This window comes from Odontesthes bonariensis, chromosome 6 (genome assembly GCF_027942865.1).
Source record: "Odontesthes bonariensis isolate fOdoBon6 chromosome 6, fOdoBon6.hap1, whole genome shotgun sequence".
Classification (NCBI taxonomy): Eukaryota; Metazoa; Chordata; class Actinopteri; order Atheriniformes; family Atherinopsidae; genus Odontesthes; species Odontesthes bonariensis.
The window spans coordinates 8,056,036-8,078,642 of record NC_134511.1 but is presented as its reverse complement, the minus strand read 5'-3'; the positions used below and the strand labels follow the sequence as shown (position 1 = coordinate 8,078,642).

Here is a 22,607-nt window from a genome sequence, read left to right as displayed (position 1 = left end):
GCGCCGCTGAAGCACAGCTTTTTCACTCCGTGCTCTGTGACGGTCGGCTATATTCACATGGAGTTTGCTACTGCAAGTTTTGTGCAACATGGCAGGATATTTATCAGATTTTGACGACGTGTACGACGACTTGTAGGACGCCCTTACCGGAGTGAATGAGCTGTGCCGCAGCGTCACGCGTTGATGAAGTCATCCCACTAGACGCACGTGTGTAGAAAGCTTCCTAAAAGCCCCGGATAACAACAACACGGCAGCTCTGAGCTAACAGTGCAATAGTACACGTTTATTCATTCATTGGTCTTAAAGTATTGGTGAAATAAAGACAGATAATGCTTTATTTAGAGGCTGTATTGTCTCTGCCCTGTTCTCTCCTGTTATATGGATATACACGGATCTCGAGTGATCTAAATATCTTCCGAAGGTTATCGTGAGTAGATGAACGCATTTTATGCCAGAAACAAAAACAAAGAAAACGAATTTCCCCTTTAAAGGATAGGAAGTAATAGCATTAATATTTTTCTTCTCAAAGTACAAAAAGACCATAAAAAGCAACAATAATTTGTTTTAAATTAATCTCATTCATCTGCGCAACACACCACCACTTTTAGTAAAATCGATTTAAAAAAACACAAGGGCCACACACTGTTGCCCTGAGTGAAGTGTCCCTTCATTAGGATGATCATGTTTATTTTGACACAGTGTCAAGCACACCACCCTGCTGCCAGAGCTGCCCACTGGAGCGGCAAATGTGTAATCTGCACTTGAGAGTAGGCCAAGTTTGTTGTGTTTACCTCTGTTTGTTGTGATATTTGACTTAACTACAATCAGTTTCTGTTAAGAGAATAATCAACTCGTTAAAATGAGTAAAATTATCTATACGCTCACAGTTTAGGAAAAAAAAACATTTGTTTGAATTCTGGATTCACAGATAGTCATTCATGTTTTTATCTTCAATCAAAAAAAAATACGTTTGTTTGAACATTCAAAGAAATGATCACAAGAAAAACACATGTTTACACCGACTTTGTGATAGCAACTTTGAACATTCGCTTAATCTTGTACGCAGGTTTTGTATTGCTGGTGAAAATGACTGAATGTGCAAAACGCTGACACCAGGAAGTTCCCCTTTTCCTATGAGTCAGTGAGATAACGCAGCAGCTCCCACCCATGTCTCCACACATGGAGAACTGCTTCTTGCTCTAAACTCTTCTCTGTGTGCATCGAGCCATTTACAAATAGTTAAATAAACGTCAAAGGAAGACAGGTCTTTGTTTTTCTCCTCATCACAGTTTCCCACCAGAACTTGAAGCTAAATATAGAATAAATGTTAAAATGCAGGTGCTAGTTTATAAACTACTTTGAGTCTTAAGGCTAAAACACATTTTAGATATGCATTCAGATTAAATGCTCAGCTTGGTTTTAGATCTGTTCTCTGATCTTTTATTTCACCCGTCACTTATCACTAAACACTTCCCTTTTTGGAGCCCTTCAATGTTTTGTTGTGCGTATGGGCTGCGTTTTGCGGTCCCCTCTGACTTGACTAACTAAGAGCTTTGGCAAAAGGTGGAAACGGCTAGATCAAATTTGCATTCAATTAAGGATTAAATGTCAGCCTGTGCGAGTATGTTTGTAAATGTAAGCGTGTATATTCACGGATAACTTCAATTTTCATGCTGTTTAGTTAAATGAATGTTTACGTAGTGCTCTGTAAGGACTCGTCTTGCTTTTGGGTAAAAAAAGCAACCCCCTGTCATGTAAATAATTAAACTTTTACTCAAAGGTGACTATGGCCCTCAGTTCCTATAACCATAGCCGCAGTCGGACAGAGCAGTCCAAGAACTGTCCACCCCGAATTTCGTTCTAATAACTGCCCTTCTCCAGAGGAACTGTTTCAGTTTGTATTCGCACATGAGTCGGGACCTTGATAGAGACTGATGTGACGCAACCGTCTGCGACAGTGACGTGTTACTTTAGCGCCACATTCAACAACAAAACAAAATAAGACAAAACCTGTGAAAAGTAAGGAGAGAAGAAAAAAACACCACCAAGAAGCTAACATGGAGAGCGGGAAGGCCACTGTGTTCATGGTCTGCATGATGGTGATATTAATCATGGACGATCACATCGGGCGTCTAACATGGAGGCTGGAAGAGCTCACAGAGAGAGTCAGGAGACGAAGGATGGAGCGCAGGCCATACTTCTTTGTTTCATGAAGGAAGGAGAGCAGAGCGCCGCAGACAAAGGAGACCACGTGTCAGTTTAACTTATTAAACACGTGCCGGTTGTGTCCGTGTCGTATGAGGAAACATTTCAGCTGTGATAGCATGACAAGGGGCGGCGCTACCGACCACCAAACACCTCCGTCAGATGTGTTGCTACGGAAACCAGAACAGACCCAGCCTCAGAGAAGGAGCTAAAATGATTCCAGGAACTGAGGGCCGTGGTCCCGAGTTCCTGTATGTGCGAATGAGGGAAAAAAACTGCTCCTGAAAAGGTTAAAGGAACTGCCAAAGGTTCCTACAGTGGGAATGCGCCTTATGTTAGGGTGAGCTTCTGGTAAAGGTGAGGACTGGGGCGAATCAGGCAGCTGTTCTATTTAGGCGTCTCGTAAGGTTCCAGGAAATCATTATGAGTCAATGTGATGTCTACAAGGTGAAAGCAAACTGATGAACAGGGAGCAGAAGATTTTTCAGGATTTTCTTGCAGTTCCGTGTGTCTGCAGCCGTAAGTTTCAGTACAGAGCAATGATGTGAGGTGAATTCTGTATAAAACTGGATGTCAGCGAGCACGCCTGTGTGTTAGATTACCCACCTTGTCACAGACGATTGGCCGACAGGTGTTTGTGTGGCATTTCGACTGACCCCTGTCACACACACATGTGGTGCAGGCGTTCTTCTGCCACTGCTCGCCGTGCTGCCAAGAGACACACAGACACACATTTAGATCCCCTTCAAATAGACACAAACACACTCTCACATACAGTGAAACTCAAGCTATTTGTGGGGAAACTCAAAGCTCATTTAAATCTGATGAGCGTTCTCTTCCTTTGAGGAGATACAGATCAGGCTTGGGATGTCCAGGCAGCGCGACCGGCATGCAAACGCACAGCTGTGCAGCCCAAGCGCACACTGTGGGTTTTTCTCAACATTATTGAAAAGTTTCAATCCTCCTCTGCTTCTGAACATGTCCACGAGTTTTTTTACGAGTTACAAGACATATCATGAGCAAAGTCAGCCAACAACACTATAGGTGAGGGTTTGTGTGTTTTAAATCTGCTGAGCATCACCAACTGTCTCAGAAAGTCAAAGTCAAACAGCCAAATGATCCACGTGGAACATCAGAGGAACCTATTCTGACAAATTGCGAGGTGAGGCTGCATATATATTCAGGATACACAGTAAAAAAATGATAAATAGAAAAGGAGGAGAAGAAGTTAGCCATGGGCTAGTGATAGCTCCGCCCCCCGCCGAAAGAGAGGGTGCTCGCAGAAAGCCGATTGAACTCGGTTCAGTCAGGAGAACAGGAGCTAGCTGCTGGCAGATGGAGTTGATCTGAAATGAAACAATCACAATCCACTGCTTTGTTTTCATGACGGCAGCTCTGTGCTCGTTCTGTTCAACACTGTGACGGTGCAAGTCTGTCCAACACTGGCTCCATGTCTAACCTGTTTGAGGTCTTCAATTTATAATCCGTCTCTCTCTAACTACATGGTGAAATTAAATATTGACTAAAGCCAAGAGGATGCAAATTATTTCAATATTTAAAATACCAAAAACCCTTCACGGCACTTGGTAGAGCTCTTTGAACATCACTAACCTGTGAGCGATTTAAAATGCTTAATAGAACTGTTCCTGGAGGATTGCAACTCATGTTTGGAGTTCAAACAGCTTCACTCTCACCTGAATGGATGCTAGTATGATTAGGGCTGTAGTGATACACTAATCTTACGATACGATACGATACGATACGATACGATACGATACACGATATTCAGCCAACGATTCGATACGATTCGATACGATTCGATACACTTACATCATTTTCTGGGGGAAAAAAAGGGACTTAATGTTCTGTGTTTTCACTAATTGTAACGTCTGAGTTTTCAATAAAGTTTTCTTTAATACTCAGGGCTGAAAAATCTATACTTTATCGGGAAACAAAATATCGATATATATCGCAGTATCGATAAAATTGCACAGCCCTAAGTATGAAAACACATTTCATTTTTGACATCACGTAATATAGGCGGACACACACCTGCATGGAGGTGTATTCAAATACGTGTCATGTTTTTACATTCAACCATCACATGCAAGCACAGACACGCACACATCAGGACAAAAACCCTCCCCCTCATCACACAATGTGCTTAATCAACAACAAGTTTTCAAAAGAAAGCTTTTAAAAAAATCTTCAGTTAATAAACTTTCAGCTTCTCAAAGCACGACTGCAACGACACAAACACGCCCCGAAGACAAGTTTTCTTTAACTCTTCAAACTAGAGTTAAAGGGCAGAAGTGTTTTGGCACAATCGCTCCAACAATCAAAGCAGAGATCACAGTCAAGCGACTTATTAAAGTGAGATTCAAATATGAAACATTTCTGCTCCAAGCAGAGAGAAAGAAAGGCTGCGGTCTGTTCTTTCTAAATCATTTCTGTTTGGAAGCAGTTCCATTTCATTTCATTTTCATTTTGCTGTCATGACTTTGAAGTTTGGCTTTTCTGAGACAAAACACACACACACACACACACACACACACACACACACACAGGCTCAGCAGGATCTCAGTTCGTCACTCCGACAGCCACCTCCAGCTAAACCCCCTCAGACTGATCCACTGGTTGACTCAACAAATTGCTCCTTCCATCACAACATCAGCATAATAATCATCACTTCAGCTTCGAAGCCAAGGTTGTGAAAAACCTTAAGGTCATGACCAGTTCTTCTTTCAATTGCTTCCGTCTTTTTTGTAACGTCGCCTCAGACTTGTCTTGGAAGACGCTAACGCACATCAGACAGAATGGAACATTGGAGGTGATCAAAAGAGAAAGCTGAGGTGAGAGTGTGTGACAACACAGCAGGAGAAACGAAACAGCGGGGCAGAAGGGGCGATGGAAACTGAGATTACGGACTAGAAGAGAGGTCAAACACAGAGAGACATTCACATATTCACATGCAAAACATCACAATCACCCAGTCAGAAGAATATTCTAACAGATTCAGCTTTGTTCCGCACATAAAAAAAAAAATGCAGAGACCGGGTTCCAAGATTCAAACTAACTCGTGCAACAACGGGTGTCCGTGCACATGCAGGCTGCCTACCTGGTGCTGTTTCCCAGCAGACAGACAAGGATTGGACACACACTGTGGGCAGCAGTGGCCCAGCTGGATCACCAGATTCTCCTGCTGAGGAACAATAAAGACTGTAAATATGGGTTTGTGGATACGTGCGTGCAGCAGAAGCAAATCCACCGTCTCCTTCTGTGGTTTGATACTATACGATTTTGTAAACACAAGCTGTGACAATATTGTGCAACTAATATATATTATATATACATCCCATAATTTGAAGAAATACAATCTTACCAACAGCTAGATAAAATCATTTCGAGCTTCATCTCTGTTTTTGACCGCGCTGCTGTGAAGCAACTTCAAAGCTGTTCAACTTTATTTTCTAACATTGTTTTATCGTCGTATGAAAAAAGAAAATCACCAAAGGACCCAAGCTCACAGACCTTTGTATGCAACGTCCGCAGGTTTTTTCCATCTTTATTTTTATCCACTTTTAGCCAAATGAAAACTACTTGAAATAGAAAGGGCTGATATACATTCTTATTATAATTATAACCCCACCGTGACCTTAATAGATGCTTTGTTCCTGGTTGTCTTGGTGATATGCCAACATAAGACAACTTTTAACTGGCTTAGGTTTAGAAAGAAAGATTATTTGGTTCGGCTTTAAAAAGGATATTTGATGTTATTATACAACCATCATAGATTTTTTTACATGTAATTATAGATTGTTATTATCTGCTTGAAGGTGAATAAATATGATGAAAGTGAAAACAAGATTGTGTGTTTCTATATAGATCCTGTTCTGATTACTTATTCGTTTTAGATTACAGGTTTCAGTGAAGATTCACTTTAATTCCTGTAGCTTTATTGAATTCAAATGACTGAATAGAGAGTGACACACACAATCCATGCTGGCTGCCAATGTGGAAAACAAAGATGGGAATATGTAAAAGAAAAAAAAGGGTGTGTTTGTTTGTGTTTCTCCGGAGACTTACTGGTTTGCAGGCCACTTGCTGACACTCCACCACTGAACACTGCGCTCTGCCGCTGTTGCAGACACATCTGGAGCACGGGCTGGGCTTCCACTCCTCGCCATCCCTGTAGACAAGTCCCTGCCAGGAGCAAGATTCTGACACATAAACACACACAAACAGATTAAAACAGAGTGAGTATACTGAGAAAATGGCTGTCAGGTAATGAGCTCACTGTTTAAGCATTGTTTGCACGCACACTCTGTGATTTAGAGTCAGGCGGAAAGAAGAAAGAAAGAAAGCAGGCACTAATTAGCTACTAACTGCTGGGATGCATCATAGCTTCTCCAAAGATATCATTAGTGCCGAGATTAACCTTTTAGCTTGAATCTGCTGCTCTGGGAATTTCTAAAAACTTGGTCACAATAAGATCTTGTCTGATTGACGAGAAAAATGGCACACTAATTGTCGGGTAAGAAATATGACAGGTCTGTTTGGAGAATATTGCTCAGTTCTGTTCTAAAGACCTTAAAATAAAATAAAGTCTAATTGCACGCAGAAAAATAGAGGTCTCATTTTTTTATGCAAGATTACAAAATCAATTCTTTTGAGTTGCTGCTTTATAGAGCTTCTGATTTATTTCTGTCTAGTAACACTAACTGTCGCTGGTAGCACCTACACCTGCCTGCCAGTGGAAAATTACTGAAATTCATTTGACCAAAGATTGCTAACTAATAGTTATTCTAGTTCTTACTTAGTTTTGCTATTAGTTAACATGTATTAACTAACAAGTACCGTTTTGAAATTTTCCATTTATGTGTTACATGAGGCTTCAGCATCTCTTTCGGCAGAAGAGAAGTGCAAAGTCCAAATGTAGAGCATCCATTACTGACACATTTTTTCAATATCATTATCTTGACAATCAATCATTTTAGTATCTTGAAATAATTAAGCTTGTTTTGTTGCGATAATGAACTAATTATGTAATTATTTGGAGATAACCAGGCTTGTTTTCTAAAGATAAAGACTTAAAGCAATACTATGTAACATTTCTACCTTAAAATAACAGCTTGAAAAAAATTGTGCGGCTAGAATGAGTTTTAATATTACGATTGGCCTGTCTCCTATGACCTTCGGGGGTTTGAGTTGGAATAACTGCGCTATGTAACTTTGCTGGACCGGCCCAGGAGCTGAGTGGAAGTACTTCGACTTGCTTTCTGGCACACCTACCGCAAATACAAATAGACCCCTCTCACGCTCCCAGGTACAAGGCTAAGCTAGCGCAACATTGTCAGTACGATCATCATGGCAGAGGCACCGAAGAAACAGAAGAAGAGGTTGACTGATGAAGCAAGGAAGAGAAAGAGAGAGGCAGACGATGTCTCTGGACATCTGGCATGCTGCAAAGAATTACCTCCAAGCCTGTAGGGGGAGCTCCATAATGGGCTTTTTGAGAAGTTACATAGTATTACTTTAATGTGTTTTGTTAGTTTGCTCTTGTGAAGTTAATTTTCCCATTACTGCAACCATTGGGAGTGCCTGAAGAGCAGCTACTGGCTGAGGTGCAGCAGAGTTGGTTCAACTCTTATCTATGCCCACAGACTGTGCTTAACAACTCAGTGCAGCAAACAGAACTACGCATGCATGCTTTGACTTCATTTCATACACCCTCCCAATCTGTAATGAATCACAGGGTTAAATCTGTCAGCAGGGTTAACCCTTTGGATAAAAGCGTCTGCAAAATGACCGTAATGTAATGTAATGTAACCTTGAGAGAAAAAGGCAGGTTTCTAGATAATTTTCAACTCTATGATTATTCAGGTAAGATGTCTGTGGTCTCCACAAAACACGTCAACTATTATCGTGGCCAGACTTTACATTTCTATGCGTATTTTACAATATTTTTGCTCTGACTTGGACCATTTCCCTTTCAAATTAGTGCAGTTTTTCTGATTGCAGACATGTGCAGTTTAACAGCAACAAGGCTCTCCTGCAGATCCAGTGAGGATATTCTGGGATACCCATTGGAGATGATTGTAGATCCCTATGATAGGTTTATAAAGTTAAAAAAAAGTTGCTTTTCCGAAGGACTCAGAAAGCTCTTCAGATTTTTGTATGACACAAATGCAAAAAAATATATATATATTAATTCAAATTACAAATGACTAAATAATACTAAATATTAAAAAAATAAAATTAAAAATTTAAATTAAATTTAAAAATTAAATTTAAAACTTTAAAAAAATTCAAACATATAAAAAAATTTAAAATTTTTAAAATGACTACATAATGGAAGATTAATGTGCTTTTTATTATAGTTTATTACATGTATTGATGAGGAAGAGCAACAATCCAGATATCTTAAGAATAGTCTAGAGCTTTTCTTCAATGTATTTCCTTTTCTTATCACTCTAAACCGGTGTTAAAAAGATCCACATGAATCCGAGTCTGTGTCAGCCTCACCTCCGTTGCGGCCACACTTGGGGCAGCACTCTCCAGCTGGGATGAACGGGCTCTGATCCCCCAAACAGGTGAGATGGGGGCAGGAGAGAGCGCTGCAGGTGGCGCTCCCCTTGGAGCAAACACACACTGAACAGGGCGAGGGACTCCACTGGCTGTCATGCTGTGGGAAGCAAGGAGATGGGACCGTTACATGGAGTAATACAAAAAGAAGGGGGGATAAAAGAGGAAGAAACCGAGGCAGAGGGGTGAGGAAAGCCGTTTTATCCTCGGAGGACTTGACAAGTTTGTAAGCTTGAGCCTGAGTGACAGACGAGAGAAAGGAGACACCGGAAAGGGGTGAGAGGAGTGAGAAGTGGCAAAGAGAGATTATGAGACGAGCTAAATGGAAAGTACAAGAGAGAGTGTGTGAATGTGGATAGAAAGGCGCACGGTAAGATGGCATTATGTTCATGCTTCATCACGGAACAGCAGATGTTTAATTTCAGTCTGGGCGATAGGGAGTCTGTCCAGTTAAAGATGAGCTTCACCTGTTTGCTCAGCTACAATGTCAGCTTGTGTTCGGGTTTGTGATTTTATGGTCTGTGCTTTTGTTTTTCATGTCTTGTTTTTTTTCTGGGTTCATCGTTTGTTTATCTCTTGTTTTTTCTTCTTGAGTTGTTAGTTTCAGAATTTATTCCATTTGAATTTTCCTAGTTATTAGTTATCAGTCATAGTTACAATCATCTTTACTTGGGTCAGTGGCTGTGTTCAAAACCGCATACTTCTCTTACTACTCCTACTACTCCTACTACTACTACTACTAACGTTTTGAGTTAGTAAACGAGTTTTAGTATGCAACAAGTTCCCGGATGCATACTAGATTCGCCGGGTATGCATCATGAGGTTACTACTCATACTCAAACTACCCAAGATGCAACGTAACGTGACGTAGCCGATCGTCATTTCCTGTCAAAACGGCAGTTTCAAGCTAGCTACAACGAGGGTAGGTTCACTTCCTGTTTTCAAAACAAAAGCATCAATTGTATCGTAATGGCTTTCCCTATGATAAAAGGCAACGGGTATTTTATTTGGTGAAAATAACCGGAAGTATGTTTGCTCACTGCGGCTAGCTTTAGTAGCGCTGAATTTGTTGGAAACAAAATTGTAAATAGCCGGTATTTTGTCAGGTTTTCAACACGTTGGGGATCTAAACGACTACTTTCTCGCCTGAAAATGTTTCAAATGTTGCTAAAGTTTACAGAGTTTAGAGCTTAAGCGAAATCAGCTTCAGGCCGGCTGATTTCAGCTCGGGCAGGAGCGAAATGCATTGTGGGTAAACGGTCTGCATACTGTCTGATCGATGAGTATGTAGTATGTAGTATGTAGTATGTAGTATGTAGTATACGGTTTCGAACACAGCCAGTGTCTTGTCTTGGTTTAGTCCTCACTCATTGTCTCCCCAGTTTTCATGTTCTGGTCATTAGTTCCACTCATTCATCTGTGTTCAATCCTCGCTGCTGCATCCATTTACTCATCAGACTCCCCGCAGTATTGAAGCTCCCTGTTTTCCCTCATTATTGTCAGGTTCTTGCCACTGTTTAATCCATGGTTAGTGGGCCATTGGGTCTCACATGCGCATCTGTGGTCTCAGTCTGTTTTTTTGTTTCTCAAAGTTTAGTATCATGGTTTTCTGGCTTGTTATACTTAAATCAAGTTGAGTTAACCTTCAACCTCCTGTCGTCCATCCATGCCTGTATTCGGATCCTTTCACCATCACCTACCCGGACAGCTTCAGGCCAACGGTAAGCTTGTTGGCACTCTTCCTCGACTTTCCCATACTATCTTATTCACAGGTGTGTATTAAAAATCCCTCGAGGCCAACATGTCCTGGCATAGGTTGTGAATTTTCTTATATTCTGTGATTGTCAGAAGTGGATTGATGGAATCCACACTCGTACAACTGTTTCTGGAGTATTACTTTGTATCTATCAGGTATACATCCATTTATTGATAATACATATGTTCAGATCTTTTCTTTCCCTGCAAATGAGATGGCGGCATATCCATACTGCCTGCAGGCAGAGTGATGTGGGAGTCGTTCTTCTCTCATTTTCTGAGGCGTCAGACTGAGTTTTCTTTATGCAACACGTAGTCAGTCTGACTTTTAATGAAGCATGCATCGAAATTTTTCACTCCAGGAAGATTTATGGAGCAAACAAGCTGTTTATTTGCTTCTGGTAGACTATGTTTCCTATTTTCTTTAATTCACTTTTTGTTGTTCATTTCAATACTGAATAATAAAACTAAAGTTGAAAATATGGAATATGATCACAGATTTCTGAGCATTTTAGATTTAAAATTGGATGCATTATTCAAAACCTTCCAAAATAACCATTGAACATGCTTGTCGGACATCATCCAGTGGAAATGGAGCTGCATCAATATAACATCAATGTCTTTCAGTGGAAATCATTATTTCTTATTTTTATTAAAAAGCCAATGACTGCTGTCAAAACATTCTCTGGTTGCACAGATCCATGTGAAGTGCCACAGAATCTAGAAACCCTGCCTAGGAAATGGCTTGTTCCTCTTGAAGCTCTACTGTCTACATTGCCTGCCAAAAGCTGGAGGACGCTTAAGGAAAAATAAACAAGCCAGTGATGCATTTGTAAGATGTAGGTGGGGGTTGCACTTTTTAAATGAGATGGCAAAGAGGCTGCCAGAGGTTTTGACATGTTGTCATGTGAGATTTCCTGCATAGACATCACATTCTCCTTCTGTAGGTAAACAAATTCAACAAAATACATTTAAAATATTCAGTGTAACTTTGTTGTTTTTCCAACCCTTCCTTTCTTAATGATGAACATTTCTCTGAAGGCGATTTAAAGCTGTACCAAAAAAAAAAAAATACTTTACAAACATTGAAAAATGCTCAAAGTGGAAAAAGATCTGCTTTGTAGTTTTGTACGAATGTGTTTTCTTCAAGGCTCAAGATGAGTTTGAGTTTAGGTTGATGGTTTTAATGGTGCTTGGGCACCCTTTTGTCAAAGGTGGCTAATACTGTTATGCTATTATTTTTCTAATCATACCTTTTTTATTCATTCATTCAACCTTGAGTTTGATTATAATCAGCAATAAATCAGGATAATTTGCACACGACTAGTTTAATCTTTGACGTCTAATTTTCATGCTTTTATATGATAAAACATTGAACCTGAAACACATTTGTTACACTTTGTGAAATTGTCTGTTTCTGCTCCAAAATTTAAATAAATAAATGCAGTGAGTCTCTGCAGTTTCTTTTTTTTTTTCTTTTATTAACTATTCAATTAAAGTAGTTAATGTGCAGAATTAAGACCCATCGTGGTTGGGATGTTTCCAGTTTTATACTCAAGGACATACTAACTTTGTACAAAAAGAAAATAGTAAAGTTTTAACTCTGCCACAACCCACCTCTGCCTCTTTTATATTCACTTAAAATCCCAGCTTACTGCACTTAAACTACTTCTTGTTATGAAGTCCATTTTGCAAGCATCTTCATGTTCAGCTAACATTTTGGTAACGGACATTAATCACATTTACTATACATTGCATTCATTTCCAGTTGGTTTAGTATACGTTACAGCATGAGATGAACAACATGCTACTTATACTCTCATTTGATTGTCTGACTACTGTCAGGTGCACCTGAGGTCGCCGTGAAAGGCAGCATTCATGAGCAATCCGGCATCATAATTTCACTCCAAACATTTCATCTCACAATGTCCAATTGTGAGCAAATTGTTGAGCTGTCACTAGCCAACCTGGCCATGTGTTTAAAGCCACGCAGAGGTAAAGAAAGAACAAAGTAAATGTTGGTGCTGATCACCTCTTTTAAATCTGGCTCCTGCAGTAGATGTGCCCTTAGTTTTAACCTTGAATTATAGGTTTTATTACCTTGATTGTAATCAAAAGTTCAGGGTTTTCCACTAAGCCAAAAAAATTGTGGAACTGTCTTCAAAAGAAAAATAACACGGATACACCCATAATGAATATTAACCATGATATTTCAAAGCCATGGATTGTACTCCATGGTGATTACTGTCTTTAATCTTCTGGTCTCAGGGTTACCGTTAACCTTTGGAGCCCAGCTACTGCCACAAGCATTTAAATTTGATGGAATGGCTTCTACTTGGTCTCTCAGTTCAACTCAAATGTATTTTATAAGACTGAAGTCAGTATTTATTTTTGTACAAACTAGCAAACCCTTTCTTTGTGAAAACTACTATATCCAAAGGAGCAATGTCATGCAAATATAGAAAAGGTTGGAACTAAAATCATCGATATAAGCTGTGATGAAATCGTATAGCTCTTGAACTACAAGTTAATCTATAGATGCTCCTTATTTCTGCATGCAAATTAACAATAAACAGGTTAGACGTTTGGGGAAAAGAAAAGAGCAGCACTTTTTACTTGCACTTACTCCATAGGTAACTCCTTGATACTGGCAGGAGTCCTGAGATGAGGAGACGCACTCTGGACAGCACTTGTTGGCAGGGATCCTCAGGTGCTCACCCTATTGAAAAGACACACGAGAATGAATATATATATACACCCAGCATGGCCATAACCAATATCAGCACACAATGAGAAAATGGACAGCAACTCTGAATACAAAACATGTCTTTTTTTCCATGGAAGTTAACTGAGAGACAACACAAATAAATCAACAGGGCCTGACGACAGTGAATACATGAAGCATCTCAGATGTGTGCAGCATATACAGTTGAGCGTAAGGGTTGTGGAAGTATAACAATGCATTTAACAAAAAACCACAGATTCCTTGTGCCGCACAGCTGTCACACAGTAATTGAGGCTGCGTGACAGGAGGCAAATAAAAAAGCGTCAACAGCCTGTCGCAGAGCCAGTTAGCAGCTCAGTCGCTGGTGGATAAAAATGATATAGAATGAAAAAGGAGTTAGGGGAGGGGTGAAATTGTGGAAGGTGAACATAAACATCCCCAAGGGGCTTCAGAGAATGTTTTTGCGTTAATTGAAAAAAAGGGAACAAAAAAATACTAAATGGGAGCACAACGGAAGACAAATTGCATGTAAACAAGCAGATGAATGACAATTCCATGCAGACGTACCAAATGAACCAAAGGAAAGAATGGATGAGGAAAACTGCCTGTTTGTGCTCATGAATACAGAATCAGATAATTAGCTTTTGAATGTTTCCATACATTTAAATTCTTGGTCTTTCTTTGTTCTGCTGAACTTTTCTTTGGTTCTCCCCCTGTCTGATGCCTGAAAGTGAATAAAGATAGAATGTCCGTGGTTCGAGAGTTTGGTCCCGCTGGAGATTTTATCAGTGCAAAAAAGGGAGCTGGTTCAGGATCATTTATCAATCAAGTCCTTCTCTCTTGATTTCTTTTGGAGAAAAAAAGAAGCAGTTACAGTAAGTTGGGGTCCAGAAGGTATGGAGTCCCGTAGGGGACACGGGTGGGAAACAAAAACGGACTTTTGCGAGATCTCGAGATTGAAACTTTCTCTCAAAGTTTATAATTTAGCTTTTATCGCGCTATATTTTAGGCCCATTTCAAAATAAAATTAAATACATTTCTCCCACTCCATGTTTGTGTCTGTGTTTGTTTTCGTTCCCATGGGCCTAACTGACCCAGATGTACATTGTGCTAAATACGACCTTGCGAGATCTCATATGATCTCGCAAAAGTTTTGCTAGATCTTACAAAAGTCCGTCTTTTTTTATTTTTATCTTATTTTCACCCATCATTTTTTTCCACCTGTGTCTCCTAGGGCCATTTTATTTTTTTTTTAATTATCTTTTTTTTTATTATTATTTTTTTGTTTTTAGTTTAGAATCAGGATTGATGAGAGTTTACATAAGAGTGCTGTTGAGACACACTAACATGAGTCTTTAATGCTGGGTGGTGGGCGTGTCTCACAATTCAGCAAGCCACAAGGCCACGACATCCAAGTGAAAACATTCACAGTAAAAGAAGAGAGACCACTAAGACCACGAGTCCCGCTTCAGAGTAAAGTCACAAGTCTCTCTACTTTGATTGGTTGCAAGTGTAACCAATTGCATTTAGACTGTATCATTGAAGTGCTTTGAGATGGCATATTGCGATTTGGCTTTGCATAAAAAAAGCTGAATTGAATTGAATTTGGATGCATTGCAGTTCACAGCTGTTGGCTGGAACAGGCTCAAAATAATTAGTTTCAATGATTCGTTGTTTTATATACATTTACCTAAATTTGCCATTCTGATTGTCTGGACATAAAAATGTTATGCAATTAACCCGTTTAATTCCATATAAAACCTGCATTTTCAAAACCATAACCAACATGAAGTGAAGGAGTGAAAAACATGCACTTATTTTGCAGGGAAAAATCTGGGATTAAATGGGTTCGGTACAATCAAAATGAGACAAGGACCATAGTATATAGATATGCACTTATAGATTGAGGAGGATGATAAAATCTACAAGTGAACAACAATAGGCAACAAATCTACAGATGCATTTCAGTTGGCAGAGAAGTGGGAAATAAAAGGAAGATTAGGCCTGTAGATAACAGCAGTGGCTCTGAAAATACAGCCGTTTAATCAGAGTCAGGAAGATGATAAATTCTCTACAATTATTTTACCAGCATAGGTGAGTCTAATTTGAAGAGCTTCTTAAATGGCTGGAGCACATGGCTTGCTGAGCACAAAGACTCGTTTTTAATTAACGTCAGATTTGCTAGCCAGCAGAGTGGAATTCATTAGACATCGATTGTTGCCTTAACTCAGCGTGGGGCTCACATTTGATGCCTTCCCTGCAGGATTGACATTAAAATCACATTTAAGAAAAAGCCTGGGGAGGAAAGGATGGATAGATGGAGTGGAAAAAGAGTCTTGAGAATATATATAAAGGAGTCACATAAGTACAACCCAACTAACGATTTGAGAGTCAAGAGTTGTAATTGTGGTGATTAAGAGGTGCAATCAGCAGACTTTACAGCACAATAAGCTGTCAGTTCATTGATTCTTATTGTTAAGGCAACACACACACAAACCAAACAGGTAAACGGACCATTTACAGAGGATGTGCAGTTATAGGTAAAATGAAGAAACGTCTGGAAAAAAAAAAACAAGATTCCAGGAGATTAAGGAGCATCTATTTCCTTATATCTTTCTGCTAAAGGATTCTTCTTGCTGTCAAGTGGCTCAAGTAAATTGTGCTGATTTTAACTTGTGGTGCACAGTGTACCAGCACTAGAAAATGATTCTATTACCATGCTGTTAAAAAACTGCACTGCTCCCCATTTATTCTGCACCCATTTCCTCTACAAGAACTGTTTCTACAGTGATTTACATGCTGTGCCACAGCAGGACAGTGGGCCAAATCCCCTGCTTTTACTTCTGCCGGCACCATGGGTAACTTTAAAGCTGCAGAACTATGTTGATGCAAAGCACTTCCATGTAATGTCAATAACTGTTACTCAAAAATGCATCCAGTAGAGGGTTAATCTTCCCTAAAAAGGTGTGTTGAGCTTTGATAAAGGCTGTTTTTAATAGGGATGTCAAGCTCATGTGTTAAACTGAAGTGTAGAGGATTTTAGGTTCCTGAATGTAAAAACTTTAATAACAGTAATGTGAAAAAATTCCTAAATTAATGTCAATACAAACCTACAAGTATGACTTGGAAAAGGCACATTAAAAAAAACTGTTTTATTGAGCTTATGAAAAAAAAATATTGAGGCTTAAACTCAAGATTTATCTTAGATCTGTACCTAAATAGCTAAAAAAAAAAAAGCTAAATAAGCACAATATTAAGTCAGTCAGTTTTATTAAATGAAAAATTGGAACTTTTAAAGAGAATTTAGATAAGTTGATATTCTACTATCTATTTTCCATTAACTTTGGGTTTCTGTGCCTTTGCTTCTGCTTCCTGTGCTGCACAACACCTGTTCTGAGTTTTGCTGACACTGCTCTTATCGCTTTACTTTGGTGAAGTTTCGTGTTTTAAGAGTCATTTGCATTGTGGGTTCCCTGCCCGTGCGGTGTCTTCTGACTTCCATCAAGTTAAATGAAAGTCTCTTGTTTTTGGTATTACACATGCCTTCTGTTAAGATACTTGGTGTTTGCACTTACATTTCTATTTAAGTTCTTAACAAGATAAATAAATAAGCAACCTTAAACATTAATGCCAACATTTATATCAGAATCAAGACCTATCTCCCTCAGTGTGTGGCTGTGCCTGTGTTTTGCTGAGTCAGGCGTAGATATTACGAAGCATCCAGCCTCTGCCTGCCTCTCGGGTGTCTTAATTTAATTCTGTTTATTGTTCCACATCCAAGCTGAAATGATGAAAGCCCTTCCTGTAAAACATCTCACCCGCTGAAAGTCACACTGGGGGTTTGGACAGTGGCTGGATCTGCAGATGGCCACGTCACCGAAGCAGCTACACTCCTGACAAGACTGCGGCCTCCACGATGTGCTGTTCTGTTGAGACAAAGACGAAAACAGATATAAAACATCACAGGTCCGTCACTGTGGAAAAAGATAATCACTCTCTTTATCTCCATTATCGTACCAGAACACAGCCATGTGTCATATTTATGGAGACAGCCAGGACAGTTAACTTATAGAGTGCGTCTCTTCACGCATATTAATATGAGTGATGCTAAAGGTCTACCTTTTTCAGCACACCTGCCAACAGATTTGCAGGTATTGGTAAGTTCCTTTGGTTGTGCATTTTATTTCAAGTTAGACATTTGTTTCGGCAGTTTAACTACTGTTGACTCAAAATTGATGAAGCTTTAATGGCAACAGCTGAAGCTGCTCTGCTCAAGCTGCTGCAACCCGACACCGGAGAAGCGGCAGATAATGGATGGATGGATGGATGGATGGATGGATGAGGCAACAGCTGAATACTGTGCACTGCAAACATGGAACACATACAAAAACTGATCAAAACAAAGGGCTGAATTTCAGAAAGATATTTGGGGGAGTCACTTCACTCTGAGACCACTATAGGAAAAGCATTTAACAGTTTGAACTTACTGAACGTCATACTTTAAAAGACTGTAAAATGGTGACGTAAAACTGCTTCCTCATAAGCTCTGGGCACCATGGCCAACTACACACTGAGATGGGACAAAGAAGCAGAAAAGCTGGAGATCAGTTCTGCAAACTTTAATACGTTTGCCATTTGTCAATAACTCATAACACGTAGATGAAGATGTCTCACGGATAGCTTAAAGCCGAAACTAAATCGATATTCCAGTGCCTGCATATGCGCAGATATATCATCTTACAGCCCATAAATCCAGTTTAGCTGAATGATTAATAATCAATTGATAACGGGAATATTCACAGGCTTATGGAGTTCAACCTCTGTGGCCAGAAGGTGACTCAGTGTGGAGGTTTTGCTTCATTTGAACGGCGCCTAAAGTCCATTTTAATGGACAGGAAGCCTAAACCCACGAGGCTTAGGTTGTACAAATTAAACTGCGATATAGTTTATGCAGGAAAGGTCAACGGGGTACAAACTGAGAAACCACTTGTGCAATGCTCATTTTCAGACTGACTGCAAAACCCGTCCATATAGAAGCCGCCACCAAACATGACCAACATTACCAACAATTCATGACAAAAACCAACAATCTCATTCAAACCAAAGGCACGAAGATGAACTTGATAAGACAAACATAGGCTACACCAATATTCACCATTCTGACTACAGAGCAGAAAATAATCACGGTTTCATAAAAAAAAAAAAAAAAACCTATTCAATTCAAAATATTATCAAAAAGAGTTAAATGATTTAAAAGGATAATCGAATTAACTCTGGTTTGACTAATCATAAGAAATATCATCTGTAGTAATCTCTGCAAAACATTAAACTTTTTATATTAAAGATTTAAATTAAGATTGATTTGTATCTGCATCCATCTTAACTCATTTTTTTCAATAGAACACACCTGAAAGTACCAGATGACCAAGGTAGCAAATCCACAGTCGGCATCTGTTACTCCACATAACCAGCGCACAGAATTCTTATGCATTATGAGGTGTAAAAATGCAGCCCTAAATCACAGCAGGACACATTTCATTCAGCACACCTGGTTAACATCCCCCTCATACAACCGGCTCTGACCCTGCAGGGAACTAACAAGGTGCACATCTCCCTGTGTGGGCTTGTTGAAATGATTTAATCTGACCACAATCACTGCGCATAATATTTCCATTTACCTGTTTAGAAATACCCAGAACTTACAGATGCTTCCACAATGTGCTCCAACATCTGTGCCTATTTATCACCAGCTATTTTTTTTTTTTGTGGTGCTCAACTTTTCTGACTAGACTGACTGACTGACTGCATTTCAATGAGCATCTTTTGAAATTAACATCATGGATTTGGCTCTAAGGCCAAACCGCACAGCACAGCACAGCATAGATGTTGGAACATTTGGTTTTAACCCTGATTAAAATTAATCCAGTAATTTGGGAGATTTGTAGACTTTGCAGCCAAAGAAGAGGGTCAGTTAGCTAATGCAGATAATCTATGTAATTCAAAGTAAAACATGAATATTTTTCTCTTTTCTCTATTTGTTACTCCCCTCTGCATCCTCGCTAACCTTAAAGTGACTGTGTGAGGTTCTTTGGGTGGTGTATAAGCTTCACCACTTTTAATTGGTGGAGGTGAGGATAAAGCAAGCCTTGCAGAGATCCCCACTCTTTCTGCTTCTCACCACGCTACTCTTATTAGTTGCTTTGCTTGAGCTTTTTCGTTTTTGTGAATGCTTTAGAATAAAGCCCCCCCCCCCCCCCCCCCCCCCCCCCCCCCCCGTCTTTCTGAACTTATGAGTCCTGTCTCAATTTCATGTTGCATCCCAACGAACCACCTGACAGCCTGTCAGTGGGTTATAGGTTATGGCAGTGTGCAGTATACTAATGAGTGGCCTTTGAGAGAAATGTGTAATAAAAAGATTTAAAAAAATATTTAGATCTTTGTGTGGCAGAAGGCCACAACAACTTGGATTTTGTTTTGGTCCAAATCAAGTTGAAATTTAACAAACTGCATGACATGAGCGTATAAAACTATGACTATATGATGTGAAAAATCAAAGACAGCTAATACAGTTTTTGAGGATGAGGTTGTTTTAAATGTTGAATGTAAATGTAAATGTACTTTATTTATACAGCCCTTTACACACAATCCTTACGGTGTACCAAAGTGCTTTACAGCAGATAATAAATAAAGAGAAGTATAAGTAAAAACAAATAAAAACAATAAAAGAACAGTGAAAGCAATAAAATACATTAAAATCAAATAAGATAAAAGTGCCATCACACTACTGGGTATTAAAAGCAATCCTAAATAAGTAGGTTTTTAGCCTAGATTTGAAGAGACCCAGGTCGGAAATAAGACGCAGCTTATTCCAGAGCCTGGGGCAGCGACAGAAAAGGCTCGGTCACCCCAGGGTTTGTATTCTGACCTGGGCACTTCCAGCAGAAACTGATCTGTTGACCTCAGAGCTCTACCAGGATTTCGGACTGTTAAACTCTCAGACAAATATGATGGGGCGAGGCCGTTAAGAGCTTTAAAAACAAACATTAAAAGTTGAAATGACTTCTATTTCTTTTAACCACAGTTTTTCCTCAGTATTTGCTTTAAAACAACCCCTCTCTCAGGAAGCATGCAGTCAAATGTGGATTTCCTTGTAGGTGATGCTGAAAGACAGGCCGACTGCAAAATTAACATTTAATTATGGAGGGCAGCCAGCTGAGGGGAATGGCCCTCAGAGCGTGTCAGTTAATGCGCTCCCTATGCTGTGCTTTGACCTATTTATGTGTATCTGTACATGCTTTTAATTACAAGGTTGTGGGTGTGCACCTTCGCACAGCTGTGGCCAGATGTGTGATGAGTTTTATGATGAGGGCGAATGTGTCACAGCCAATTAATGTTGCAGCACAGGGAGGAGAGGGAGGAGTGACCTTCAGAGGTGACCAGAACGCCAGTGTCAACCAAGTGCTGACGTTGGTGTTTTTTTCTTATTTTGGTGACGGATACTATCTGACACAGACTCCCACAAGAAGAAATGTTCTGACATGGCTCTGGACACAGGAGAGCCAAATGTTAATGTGTGACTTAGTGGTTTTGCTTAGGAGTAGTGCAACTCCTTTGGAATCTTTGGGCTAATTCTTGAGCTAAATAAAAAAAACTTGAAATAGTTTCTTTAATGTTAAAACGTAAACTACAGCCACAGGTTTGATCTTAGCCGCTTCCTCAAACTGAAGAGTTCCAGCATGCTTGTTTCATGCTAAAGACTCCCAAACAGCACGTTTACCTAAAAATATTTAGCCTAACCAATCCGCGGTTGACAGTTCTGATAGGCAAAGTCACGATAAACTGAATGATCATTTCCCCTCGTCGTAGAATGCAGAGCTTCAAATCAAATATGAAAGGAGCCTCAGTCATGACTTTGACTTTACTTCAGGCTTCAGCTGAAGTTGAAAAAAAATGTCTGTGCAGTAATTAAAAGGTCTGAAAAAAAAGTTCTAACATAAGAAAATGCAATTCAGTCATGATGCAAAACCAGCTTTCTAACTCCCAGCGGTGCATTCAAACGGTCTCTGCAGTAATTTGTTCTGACTGCAAAGAGCACTTTGTCACACTTAGCATAATGATCCCTCTCATTCTTTGTTATGAAAGAAAACCTGAGATACACTCAACCAGCCTTTTCTTAAGAATAAAAGCATCACTCATGCAGTCACTGTAAAACCATCATTTCCACCATGGAAACCATCTCGCTCCAACTCGGCGATTCTGTCCAAAGTGCTGATAATCTTTTCTGAATCATGTAACCTTTCTCAGCCGCAGTCCTACAAAGAGACAGAGATTCAAAGCCATTTGTGAGTACAAACATATTCTGACAGGATAAAAACTCCAGCTATTCAACAATTCTGTCTTTCATAAAAGTGGCTTTTGAAATGACACAAGAAAAGATTTATACGTTTATTCAACATGAATCTGTTTTTTCTTTAAGGGTCACCATTAAGATCATTTTAAGTGACAGAAACTACTTCTCATTGATAACTAAAAAAAAGATACAACACAAAGTCAACCACAACCTGGACTCTCCTACTAAGCCATGCTGTTGTAATAGATACAACACAAATTCCAAAAAAAGTTAGGAAACCGTCTAAAATGAAAATACAAATAGAATGCAGTGATTTACAAATCTCATAAACTAATATGTAGCCCCGTTCTTGTCTGATATAGTATTCTAACTGCTCAACAATCCTGTCACTTTGCTGTGTTTTCTGTTTCATGATGTTCCAAACATTGTTAATTGGTGAAAAGTCTGGACTGCAGGCAGGCCAGACCACAGCCTGGACTCTCCTACTAAGCCATGCTGTTGTAATAAATTAAGTATATGGTTCACCATTGTCGAGCTAAAATATAGAAAGATGTTGTCTGAATGTGAGTATATGTTGCTCTAAAACATTGATGCCAAATCTGGCCCACAGTCTAATTATATTTGGCCTGCAAGATAATACCAAATGTCTACTAGAGCTGGCCCGCCAGTACCGCTATTACTACAAATCCCAGAATGCTCTGCTGGTGCGTTAGCGCGGCCATCAGGACCCACAAGCACCCCCTCCTCTGTTTACATTCATTAGTGACCTCGTGCTACCAGTCGCATCGGGCCACCCCTCCCAAAAACGTCCAAAGAAAGGTGGAAAACAGGAGCTTTCTGGACAGGTGGGAAGTAAAATATCTGTGAAAAAAGGTTACCATTGAAATTTAACTCTACAAATAGAAAAACAGGCATGAAAGATTTATTTAAGAAATTAATGCCAAAGATGTGTCTTTTATTTGACATTTGATCTCACATGTTTATAGC

The 22,607-nt window shown here is 39.6% G+C and overlaps 1 protein-coding gene across 1 annotated transcript in view; it reads right to left on the bottom strand.

Moving 5' to 3' along the window:
• fras1 (Fraser extracellular matrix complex subunit 1) overlaps positions 1–22,607 on the bottom strand; it is a 286,644-nt gene that overhangs the window by 185,607 nt on the left and 78,430 nt on the right. Inside the window, exons 3-8 of the mRNA XM_075467236.1 lie at positions 17,089–17,196; positions 13,172–13,264; positions 8,731–8,890; positions 6,292–6,425; positions 5,324–5,407; positions 2,812–2,913 (exon numbers count right to left, since the gene is read on the bottom strand). Coding sequence (XP_075323351.1) covers positions 2,812–2,913; positions 5,324–5,407; positions 6,292–6,425; positions 8,731–8,890; positions 13,172–13,264; positions 17,089–17,196 — 681 coding nt within the window. The remainder of the gene's footprint in view (positions 1–2,811; positions 2,914–5,323; positions 5,408–6,291; positions 6,426–8,730; positions 8,891–13,171; positions 13,265–17,088; positions 17,197–22,607) is intronic.